At 37.8% G+C, this 13,154-nt stretch overlaps 1 protein-coding gene across 2 annotated transcripts in view; it reads left to right on the forward strand.

The window, feature by feature from the left end:
• The window catches only part of Trim9 (E3 ubiquitin-protein ligase Trim9), a 95,535-nt gene extending 89,125 nt beyond the window's left edge, over positions 1-6,410 (forward strand). For both annotated transcript variants that reach the window (XM_072901127.1, XM_072901126.1), the window contains 3 exons: positions 598-736; positions 1,836-2,066; positions 3,309-6,410. In XM_072901127.1, the coding sequence (XP_072757228.1) occupies positions 598-736; positions 1,836-2,066; positions 3,309-3,637 (699 nt within the window). In that variant the 3' untranslated portion in view covers positions 3,638-6,410. The remainder of the gene's footprint in view (positions 1-597; positions 737-1,835; positions 2,067-3,308) is intronic.
• Positions 6,411-13,154: the final 6,744 nt, after the last annotated feature.

The following is a 13,154-nucleotide window of genomic DNA, read 5'->3' on the forward strand; positions in this document are numbered from 1 at the left end:
AGTAAAACCTTTTTTTTTTCGGCGTAAATCTGATAACATATCTTGGCTTGTTTATCAATGGCTTGTGCAATCGATGCGAGCTTGACATTTCTTTTAAGAACATTTATTTATTGAAATTTGGATGACAGGTAAACTCTGCTTGTTCTCGTTGATCTATCATCGCAACTATACAATGCTCGTTTACCATAGAATAGAACATTTCGACCTGTTTTAATCATTATTCGATATATAAAAGTCAATCTTGATATTTCTTATCATATTTCTAAATAATTTATTTTTATATATTTTTAAGCACATATTTCTAATTTAATATCACTATTTTATTATATTTAACATGTTTCATACACACATTTATGCGCAAAGACAATTTTTTTATTTTAAAATTTCATATATTTTCACATTGTATTATATATACACACATGTATAAATTATATTTTGCGTTTCTTGAAAAGTAAGAATTTTGAAATAATATTATTTTTAAAGTAATTAATTATTCTCGCCAAAACATTATTCCTTCTCTCAAGTAACGGCATAAATTATTCGAATCCAGTTGCAAGCCGCAAATTCACGAATGTTCATTTGAAATCTGATTCGCAGGAAGTGTACTGCGGCCGCGAAACTATCTGCACTGTGGATGGACTGCACTTCAACTCGCTCTATAATGCCAGGGTGCGGGCCTTTAACAGCGCCGGCGAGGGCGAGTACTCGGAACTGATCGGCCTTCAGACCGCGGAGGGTGAGATTCTACATTTCTTCTTTTTTTTTTTTTTTTTTTTTTTTTTTTCACGGTTTCCTGGGCCAAATGCGCGGAGGCCTCGGCTGGAAAACCGGCATCGGTGTCGCGTGGAAGACGGACGGTCGTAAGCGACGTCGATTTTCCAACCGCGCGTGTTCCTCTTTTTTTTTTTTTTCGCGGCACGATCGCGTGATCGATGAGATGGACGGCGAACGCACAGAAACGACCCGCGATAGAATACCCGCCGTGTGACGCTTGCGGAATAATGCGGGCGACAATTACAAATGACTCGCATTTTTATCTTCGCATGTTTCGGATACGGATTCTCGAGAAATTTCGTTTGATTTTATTATTATTGCAAGTCTATTACACAAGTATTTGAATTTTTTAGGAAAATTAGATGCTATTTATATAGATTTTAGATTATCTTTTAATTTTGAATGGTGAAATCGATTAATAGCGCGAATATTGAATACTCATTTGTTATTCAAATTAGAATTTTTAGATTGCATTATTTTGGAATAGTTTTTCATCAAAACCGGATCTATTTTTGCGCTGATTATACCTATAGCATATATTTTTCTCTCTAGATGAGATATTAATTACGTAATAAAATTGTTGGGGAAAATAAGAAATTCATTTTTTTCTTACATCTTTGAATTAGTAACTTGTAATACTCGCTGGGTGAAAGTTAAATATGAAATTTTGACAATCTCATACGCGTTATAACAAATTCTATAAAAAAATCTTAAAAGATTTAACACGTTACGTAAATATAAAATATAAAATGTCTCCCCTTTCCACTTTAGATTTCGTAATCGCGTCACGTCGACCTTCGACGTATCAAATTCTTAAATTATTTAGCGGCATAGAAAATCCAGGTTTTCCTCCTCCACATCGTTCCTCGTTTCCCATTAAGATTCCACAATCCCGTCACGTCGTTATTAACATCGAGTGCAGCGGTGATGTCGAATTCCCAATAACCCGGCACTTCGATACCCGGCGCTCGTGTAACGCCAAGCGTGCAGTTCGTTAAGCACGCTTGCGGATCCGTATCCGCGGAATATTAATCGCAGCTACATCCTCTCTGGTCTCGCAGTGGCGTGGTTTTCGTGGGCCACCGGCGCGTCCGGCATACCGCAGGAAGTGTCCATATCGGAGGACGCGATGAGCGCGTCCTGCGAAGGCTACGAGCACCGCGTCGTCCTCTCGAGCGTCGGTTTCTCGCGAGGGGTCCACTACTGGGAGCTGACTATCGATCGATATCACAGTGACACCGATCCGGCCTTCGGCATCGCTCGGGCTGACGTATCGCGCGATCAGATGCTAGGTAAGTTGCTCCAACGTTGCTCTCTTTCTTTCTCTCTCTCTCTTTCTCTCTCTCTCTCTCTCTCTCTCTCTCTCTCTCTCTCTCTCTCCTCCTCCTCCTCCTCCTCCTCCTCCTCCTCCTCTCTGTTCTTCGGTCTTTCTCTCTGAAAAAGGAGAGGAAGGTCGTGCCGTTTATCCAGCGCCAATGAAATATTCATGTGTACACCCCGGAGATTCCTTGATTTGTTCGGAAATTTGGTAGCGAAAGACGTATGTACCATGTTTTCCTTGTATTTCTCTCTCCTTTTATTTTTTTTATACCTATATCGTTCTGCTTGAAAGAAAGCGTTGACCGAGAGATTCGATCGAGAGCAAAAAGCGCGCGATTGCGTGTAACATACTAATAAAAGAGAAGGATACTTTAATCCTTGGACATGTAGAAACCAGGTCAATGCTCTTAGAACTGATGAAACCCAAAGAACCGCGCTTAGCCTAATAAACTTAACGAAAATGTATGGAATAGGAAATGTACGATATATCTCACGTTTGTATATATCAATAATAATGATTTGCTTGATGTATTTGAATTATTTCGAACGAGTAGAAAAATATAATATAAATATATTTATAGGAAATTATTATTATTATTGCTATTACAAAATTTAAATAATTCTCTTTCAAAGCATCATATTTTATTGCATAACGCGAGAGAAATAATTATTTCAACTGATTACGCAAAGTCTCTTTGTGTCTAAAGAAAAATATTTACAATATTTATTTCGGTTTCGTAAAATCACCTACATATTTTCCATGGAATTTCGATTAACATACAGATAAATATTGATATGAATATTACTTCATATTAACAGATTTATAATTCAGTAAGAGAGAAAAATAATTTGTGTAAAAATTCTTTATTTAAAATACATATTAAATTTTATTTAAAATTTTTTTTCACATTCTATCCATCTTTGTTCTTAACATTGTAGTATTTATTCATTTACGTGATAATGAAACTGAATTTTTCTCCTCTTTTGCTCCAAGCTAAAGATTGGCTCAATTTTCATTTATAACTTAGTAGGAGAAAAATAATTTATGTAAACATTTTAATTTCAAACATACTTCTACGCATTTTGCATGTCTTTGTGTCTAACATTCTAACATAACTTATTCTGTCATTTACGTGATAATGAAATTCAATTCCTCCTGCTTTCCTCGAAGTTGCAGGTCAGCTCGCGCAATTTCCCGAATCGTCTGTTTACAGGTAAGGACGACAAGGGCTGGAGCATGTACATAGACCGACAACGGTCGTGGTTCATGCACGGTGGCGGTCACGCGCAACGCACCGAGGGTGGCGTCCAGCAGGGCTCGACCGTCGGTGTTCTCCTCGACCTGGATACCACGCATACATTGCGCTTCTTCGTCAACGATCAGCCGCAGGGCGGTGTCGCGTTCCGCGATCTCTACGGCGTCTTTTATCCGGCGATAAGTCTGAACCGAGGCGTCACCGTAACCCTTCACACCGCCCTGGATGTACCGCGTCATTTGCTCGCGCTCCACGAGGAGTATGTTAGCGATATGGTTCAGAGCTAGGGGTATCTCAATGTCCTGAAGAAAGGCCTGCCGCAGGAGATCGGTTCGTCCTTAGGCTCGACCGTTTGTGTCAGTGACAGATGCAGGGACTTCGAGTCGGGCCAGCTGCTGGAAAAGATTGTTGAGGAGAGCCCGGTCGATGTTAATTGATGAAGAGATCGCTCTGAGAATGCCTAATATGATTGTTCGTAGTCTCGGTTTTTTTATCATCTAGCTCGGTTCGACGTGTCTGAAATCGCCTCGAAATGTCTCCGCGATATCGACGTGAACTTTGACTTTTACGCCAAACTGTGCGGCGGCACGAAAGCGGTTCGATTTTCTGGGGACTCTCAGGGCACGCAATATTCCCTCCGAATATTTGGCGATATTTTGCAATTATTCGACAATGTATTTTGCGAGTACAGCGAGTACATTTTATGTCATATCCGATTTATTAGAAATAAGAGTTTTTGATCTTTTACGTGTACAATTCAGAATACAGAAGTGTATTGTCTTATTGAGAGTGTTAATCCGAGTAGGATTCGTCTCGCGTTACTCGCGTTACTCTGAATATAAGCGGGATCCATGAGAAATGACAATTCAACAGGTCCGGAAACTTCGGCGAGAAGATTTGAGCGAGGGTAGCGCGTGGAGCATTTTGGATCCAGTTTTCGAGAAACTAAAACTTCGAGACTTTAGTTGGAAAACGGGACTATTTTTCCGTTTCGTTCGCACGATCAATAATCGCACTAAACCAGAAACCATCGAGATAATATTTCAATCGAGAACGCAGACATTTAAAATATATATATATATAACATAGGGTAAAATCACTCGAAGAGTGAGAATCCACTTTATTTTGAAGACTTAATGAGACTGAAGTAATTTACGCACACACGTCACGCAATCCATAAATAATACCTCCCGTCAGGAGGTCAAGAGAGCCGAGCTAAAGCTCCCTCCGTTCAAGATCGGTACATTTTCTATTTATAGCGCGCGCTATACAAAAGCGAAGCAAAGAAAATATTTTTTCCTACACATTTCCCGAACACGGTTCTTCGTTCATCTCGGAAGATTACGAAGACTTAACGCACTTTTCAGAGTTTGATGCGCTATACAATCGACTACAATCTAGAAATGTATGTATTGGTCGGAGAAATTGCTGGATACTTAAACTGAAAGAGTTGATCCTTGGAAGCAAGGAAACGTCCATTAGCAAATAGCCAAGTATCGTTGCTGACAAACTTTCGTCGAGGACCGTGTTTGAGTAGGAACGATCAATCGGTCGGTTCGACAAATCACGTCGAGAGAGAGAGAGAGAGAGAGAGAGAGAGAGAGAGAGAGAGAGAGAGAGAGAGAGAGAGAGAGAGAGAGAGAGAGTCGAAAGTCCACCCCGAATAAGTGAGGAGTCTCTTTGCGAAATTTGTCAATAGAGGAAGAAACGTGAGTATCGTCTCTCTCACCGGCCTTTCACGATGAAACACGGCGATTCTCTTGGAACTTTTTACTTCGGGGAGTAAAATCGAGACTCTAGGGTGCGTAAAGAGTATCTTGAGGGCTGACAGAAGGTATCGAGAAGGACGTCGAGTAGTCTTCTCCGCGGCTTGCATCAAGTAAGTAAAGAAACTCGACGATTGATCCCACCGGGCGACATCCGCCGCATTTTTTGTCGATCGCGTAATTAACTCTTTCATCACCTGCCGTCGTACAGCGTCGAACCATCTAGTTAAACTCTTGAAGAACTCATCATTCGCCTCATGTGATCATCGTATGGCGTAAAAGGTATCTATATAAGAAAATGTTTGTCAACAAAATTTTTATATCACAATTTTATATCACAATTTTTATATCTTTTATAATGAAATCATTTAATTTTACGCGAGGGAAAAATGTCACTCTATATAAAATAACATTCTTTTACGCTAAATACTTAAGAAAGAGGGCGCGACAATTATCTTTATCCGTTGAAATTGAATTCGATGGAAACAGAATTCAGACTCTCAGCTTAATTCGATGCTAAACGATTAATGAGCACGTAAAAATTCCACGAATATTGAACCTTTGGACGAGTGTCGACGAGACACGCGATCGACGACCGAGAAGACGGAGGCTAATCGATCACAGTAAGATAATTATCCTACACAGGATGAGGAATCGGGATCTCCCCGAGGAATATGCTGACCGAACGGTTCCTCATCCTATTCGCGCGATCGACACACAGAGATCGCTCGTTCGTCCTATCACCCATTATCCATATCGACGCACACGTATAAGTGTAATCGCGTTTTGTAGGCGTTAAGCTCCATTAAAAGCGTATAGACAGGTAAGAAGTAATAAAGCACAGTGTTGCCGCGGCTTTAGTGTACAATAACACGAATAATACGAATCGAGTATACATTTTCTAGTCTTCGATAGAGACCCCCTGATCGACATCTCTCTCCTCTCTGTTTGTTTACCCTTTTTCCATTGTCCCATTTTCCCTTCTTTTCTCTCCCGCATTTCGCGTCTACGATTTCGCCCCTCGTCCTTTTTTACGACTTTGTATCTCGACGGTGGGGAATACCGGACGCTCGATTTTTTCGTTATATTCCGATGTAACGATAACCCGGAAGCGTTATTCCGCGCCGGGTATTGCGTTTGCTGCTGCGCGCGCGTCTATTGGCGCCGCATGTATATAACTGTATATATACATATATATATATATATAACTATATCGATTGTACCGCCGATGAATTTGCCGATTGTATCATTCAAGACTCTGTATCGGATCAATAAAATGCAACGAAAACGCCCACATGACGTGCCATACTTGGGCGACCCATCCGACCTCTTTGTTTTCCCCTGTCGATGAATTAAGATAAAAGAGATATTACGGAGAAAAGCATCATGTATATTATTTGTTTTTTAACATAATATTTATTTTATATATTTTTTAAATATTAATTTCTCAAGAAATAATAACATCGAAAGATTAAACAAAATTGAGATTCCGAGGGAAGAGATCAAAAGATCCCGCGCAATGATGTCCATAATTCATCATGCTGGTCTCCTCCCGTTTTTCCCCTCCTTTTCCTCCCGTTTTTCACTCATTTGATCCGAAACTTTCGCAACGTCCTTTCAGGAAGTCCTCCCGCCGTTGCGCAAATTGCGACGAGTGGTCGAACGACGGAGGAAAAGACCGGTGGAGAGCTTGGTCCGCGGGGGATGGAAGAAAAAAAGAAGCAAGGGGCGACGAGAGTGGTACGAGAGAGAGAGAGAAGAAGATTGAGCTTGTGTGCCCCAACGGGAGAAAGCACCAATGCGGTCTGGGCGGGCCTCTTTAACGAATGCAATTAGCCGTCGCGGCTGCGGCACGGGATCATTTTTCCCCTTCGGGCGTTATTTTATATCGCCTTTGCCGTAAGTTCGTTCAAGCACGACGCTTGATTCGATTTGGAGATTGGAGGAAGGACGTTGCGCGTTCGCGCTTAGGGCTAATCGATTTCCGTCTTCTTTTGCTCGTCGTTTTGTCGATACAAAATACGACTGTCACGACATGTTGCCTCTATCGCCAATGGCGCTTTTCTGTTTAGATAAAGTCGCGAGTGAGAGATGTCCTGACATTTTCGTCGTAATGTCTGTGTAATAGCTTGTACATCACTTGAATGTACAGAAAAGTTGGAAGAAAATACGGGCTTTAAACAAAAATTAATTTAATAAACATGTAAAACTATATACTAGGATTATTATCTGAGATGCAAAGCTTTATATAAGAAACTGTTTTCTAGCTTTTTTTATATATTATTTGTATTCTATTATTATTTTATAAATTAGATATTTTAAAAATATATATTTTTTAACATTTTTTAGAGTATTTGTCCACTAACATCACATGTCGGAAACTACGTCAGGAAAGATAATTCTTTGCTTACCTTTTTGCGCACTCATATAATCTTCAGAAAAGTGGTAATATAAGAAGAAGGTAAAGTATCACACCAGTTTACGAAGCGCAAAAAAACATTATAAAAGTTGTTCAATGCCTCTCTGCGAAGTTCTTGTCCTCCACAAATTACAGCCGGCGGTGCTATTGGGAAGAAAGATGGTCGTGGGTGTAACTCGGATTAGAGGAAAGAAAAAGAAGCATTGAGTGTCGCACACGAAAGAGGTGCTTCGAGAATATTGTTACTATTAGGATCGTCTGTTTCAGGGGGAATGGGAAAAGGAAGGATCCAATAAAAAATCTCGACTGGTATTTTACACGAACGCGATTAGCAATAATACATTTTTTGTATATCATTATTCGACTATCCATTTCTATTGTTGCAGGATTTTTATTTCGTAAAGAACAAAATTTGAAAACATAATTCTTGACAAAATACGAGTCGAAATTTTCTTCGCAAAAATATCTAAACCAAGCAATAATATAAAATTGTATAACTTTAAAGACGAAAAATATTTTAGTAAATTAAAGGTCAATCAAAGAGTAATTAATAACGAAGCTTATATTTACTTTAGTTAATTTCAAATTAATGCTTATTTTCAGAGAAATTTAAGTTTTATAAAAAATAATCCTAAAGAGAGATATTTATTATATATTAATATCCGATTGAATTTTTTCAAAGGTAAAATCCCTTTTAAACCGATCAGAGAATGCAGTCTTAAAAATAGAGTGTTACAAATAATTCCACATAATTTTTCATAAGAATTTAATGCAAGCTACGTTACGGGAAGCCATTGAGTTCTAGACAAAAATATAAGTCTACATATTCTGCTCACTCGTTGACAATAATGCAATAATGATCTCACAGTATAAAAGTTTCGCTCTTTTAACCCTCCTTGAAAAAAGTATACTACGGCTTTTGAGCTTAAAAGTTAGTTGCGGAGAGAATTGACGACTACGCCGTGTACGTGTTGTGACAATGGTACACATATATGTAACGACGAAAAATGTATCTCATTAAATGCCAGCATCACATAAGCTCGTGCTCTTCAAAATGTTTCACACGGATTTAAAGGATTCTACCAGATGTTGGTAAAATTTCCACGCTTTATTATCTCTATCGCGCATGGCGATATAAATTACATATCCGAGTTAAACTTTCCCGCTTTCGCGTTTAATTATAAAACTCTTTGTATCCTTATTTAAAATTATTGAGTTATTCTGAACGATAAACTATTATATAATACAAAAAACTCTTGATTAAGAATTGTTAATTAAGCAGTAGCTTAATGATAATTTAATCAGAAACACGGCTTTCGAGAAATATCTGTAAATTACGGAAGAATTAAAAAATGAATTGATGAAAGAATTTTTCTGCAATTTTTGTTCATAAATACACGAATGGAAAATTATCCGCCACTTACTATCTTACAACAATTTTAGAGAAAATCATCAAAACGAAAATGAAATACATTCCTAATAATTTTCAATTATGTTATACTACGCGTCCCCAAGTCAAGCTTATAAATTAACAGGATTCACTCAGTCCATTTACATAGTTCCTGCAAGCGGTAATCCAACATGTGTACATACATGCAACGACAATAATAAAAACAAGAGAAACGCGTATTTCCGCTCAGTTCTGTCCACGGCAGGTCGTCCAGCCGAAAGCGAATAAGGGGGAAAAAAAGGGCAGCCATCTGCGAGGTCGTAGTCCGTAAATCCAGCGTCCTTTTTCGCGGTCCATGCGCTATCTCCGGCTGGTAATGGTCCGAATTCCCGGGACGGTCGAGACGCGGAAACGTGACGCTCGTTTCGCTCGAGGACGAGAAGAGGCGAGGCGAGACACGTTGTCGATCCCTTGTTCGCGACCTGTTCTCATCTTCCGCACTCGATTTCTTATTTATCCCCGCGAGATTAAGCAGGACTACCGCTGTACGTACGTGATCGCCGAAGCGTACAGAAGGGTCGCCCTAATCGCGTAACCGTGCGTAGTTCTCCATCGTCTATTAAAAAAAAAAGAGATAGAAAAGATACGGAGAACCTTTCGAAGGGTTCGTTAGAGTTGGACCGAGAGACCTCTTCTAATATGATATGGTTTTTTTTTTTTTTTAGATTAAGATTGAATCACTTTGAAGCAAATGTATACGCGCGACTTTTGATTACAGATGAACTATCGAAGAAATTGCATTCGGCGTTCATTTCTATTTAATTGCTTTATGCACTTTAATTACGAAATGCAACTTTATGAAGGATTTTATCACGTGATTAATAATTTAAATTTCAAATAATTACGAAAGTACCATTTTATTCTGATGGTAAAATATTAATACGCATCAGAAGATAGGTTAATAACACGAGATATTTTAATTTTATATTTGTATGTATAATTTTCAATATTAATATTAAAATATATATTGTAAATTATTATTATTATATTTGTAATTTTATATATATAATTGATAATTATAGATTATTTTGTATAACTTTATCTCTAGACTTAATCAATATCGACGTCAATTATCGCGCAATAATTATCATGACGTAAAGTTTTCTTTCCTTAATTGTTTTCGTAAATTATTTTTATCAGACCGTCGCGTCGTCGCGCAGCGACTTAAGCTAGTAACTGACTTTTAAACGAATCTCGCAATAATTCAGCATTACGCTCGTAAATATGTACTCGGGCGGTATCGATCCAAAGAGATCGGGTACATATCTTCAAGAGTTGAGCCGTTAATAAAAAAGTATTTTTACTGCAGTTAGGACTATGAAAATTTAAATAAGCAGGGACGGGAAGCTCTTTAGACGACGATGCGACGCCGAATTCACGGTGACTTTTAAGTTCCACAAGGTCGCCAAGTATCTCGATGGATCTCTGTGCGTGTCCGATGTCATCAGCGAAGTCTAAGTGCTCTACATTAATATCGTAGACTCGAAACTCCCGGCCGGTCTGTCTGATTTCAATTATTCAAGTATCTTTATGACATTACATCGTTCCTTGAAAATTTTTATCTCAGTGAATAAAATATATCGACATCACATCGCTAGATTGGTAAGGAGATGTAAAACTCTTTGCGAAAAGAGAGATTGTAAATTTGTAAGTACGCTTCTCTCTTTTTTAGAATATAACTGCATTTCCGATAAAGATTACAATATTTTAAAAATATATAAAAGTTGAAAAACTTTTGAAATCCTTATTTTAGCATCTGCGCATTTAATAGAATTTTGTATAAGTTTTTTGTTTAATCTTTATATATTTTATTCTATAAAATTATCTGTTCACAACTACACTGTATAGTATAATTAAAATCATAATTAAAACCTCGATGCAATAACCAGTTATCCTTGAAAATGGAAATTTTCGAGAAATTAACAGAGATATTTTTTATAAAAAAATATTATTTCAATATTTCTATTAATTACTAAAATTAGTTAAATTATCCTTGTGTCATGACAGATTTTCATTTTCATCACGAATTGAAACAATCTGCAATTTTAATCTGGTTGAAATATCTTTTATCATTTTATTTTTATCGTTTATTTATTATTTACAAATATTTAGTAAGTTAAAATGCTGTTTTCCGATCAATATATATGCATCCCTTTTTCTTGCAAAAAAAAAAAAAAAAACACAGATTAATCGACGAAAAGGAAGAAGCAATAACATCAGGAAAAAAATAGACAAAACTAGAATCGAGGTATTTTTCTTCAACACACTCAACAATTGGTCCCTTTATTAAGTGCACGAGCGGAATTTCTGAAGAGTCGCGATTAGCGGAAGTGGAACGTTTGTCGATACTGGACGCCTGATTAAGATTACGCCGTCTGCCGTTCGGAGATCGAGAACCATTAGATTAACCCTTCCTTCCTCCACCGCCGACAATTGTCGTTCCGGCGCACGGCAGGGGGATTAGAGGAACGGTGTTTCGAAACGCAATTTCCGGGTTAACGAGGCCCCGACCAATGGAGCGAGCACCATTTGCGGGGAGAGTCCACGCGCGCGGAATTAGCGCGAATTTTCGAGCCGATAACCGGGTCGAGTGCGAAATAATTATCGGGCGCCGATGAGCCGAGTTATTATTCCAGAATCCCCGGAAAATCCTCGGAAAACACACGGTAACACGCGTTTTCAATTAAAAGCATCGATATTGTTGGCGCGGCGCGTGCAGCGACCCGAATGATTTTTCGACCGCATCGCCGGTAAATCTTATTTAATCGTTTACATGTACACGCGGATTAAATCTGACGCTTTTCGGACCATTCCTCATTCCACCCGGTACACAGAGAGGAAGATTAAAACGAAAAAGATTAACTATGTAATGCGTGACGTATTATAATTATAATGCGGTACTTTGTTAAAGAATTAATGCGTGTATTCGATGTACATAATATATTCATATAATATACACGTAACGTTACGCAAATTTTATACTAAATTATCTATTATAATATATAAATATATATATTTATAATATATAAATTTTCTACTAAATTCTCCGTAAAAGTCACTAGAATAGTAGTCACACTATTACTAATTAATAGTAAAAGTCAACGTTTTTCAAGAAACAATAAATTAAAAGTTCTTGAATATAATTACGTAGAATTGTAGAATCTGAAATTTCCAGAGTCGTATCGCTTTTTTATTCCAATACGCCTTTATTATTAGCTCGAATCATTTTCTACGGATTCCGGCGCGGTATAATCGCGTATTTTATACGCGATAAATCCTCGCGATCTGACAAGCCATACGTTTTGAAGTTCGTAATTACGCGATCGAATGTGAGATATACGCGCGCCGAATGCGGTGTATGTTACAGGGGATAGGGTTACAAATGGTCAGACGGCGTCGGATTCGCGTAGTGACCGTATCAAAGCGTAAATGGAGAAATCGATGCTACAGCTTAAACTACCCGGGCGTGTACTCGAAACTCGGGTAGCTTCCGATAGAGAGAACAAGAGGAGGAACTTAGCCGAATCTCCAATAAACTTTGTCGAGAGTTCAATACGTCGAAGAAAAGGACGAGGATTTCACGAACGAGTGAGTATGTACATCTCGTCGTTTTGGGGAGAAACTTTAGATCGGCATCGGTGGAAAATAACACGAACGCATCTCTCATTGCATACAAGAGTGTTCCCACTTAATTCTGCCTTCTGCGTTGCACTTTTGCGAGGTTTTAATTATGATTTTAATTATACTATACAGTGTAGTTGTGAACAGATAATTTTATAGAATAAAATATATAAAGATTAAACAAAAAACTTATACAAAATTCTATTAAATGCGCAGATGCTAAAATAAGGAATTCAAAAGTTTTTCAACTTTTATATATTTTTAAAATATTGTAATCTTTATCGGAAATGCAGTTATATTCTAAAAAAGAGAGAAGCGTACTTACAAATTTACAATCTCTCTTTTTATTCTCAGGATAGTCATGAAGTCTCATTATATATATAATCTTATTTATCTCACGAAAAGATACGTTGAGAATGTGAAAAAAATTTTAATACAGAGAGAAGAGAATTATATTCGTTTAGAATATATTCTAAACGAATATAATTCTCTTCTATTCTTATAGTCTTTTTATAAAAAAAAGAAAGCGAAACGAATTAAAAGAAACG

The sequence above is a fragment of the Anoplolepis gracilipes genome, chromosome 10 (genome assembly GCF_047496725.1).
Source record: "Anoplolepis gracilipes chromosome 10, ASM4749672v1, whole genome shotgun sequence".
NCBI classification, from domain to species: Eukaryota; Metazoa; Arthropoda; class Insecta; order Hymenoptera; family Formicidae; genus Anoplolepis; species Anoplolepis gracilipes.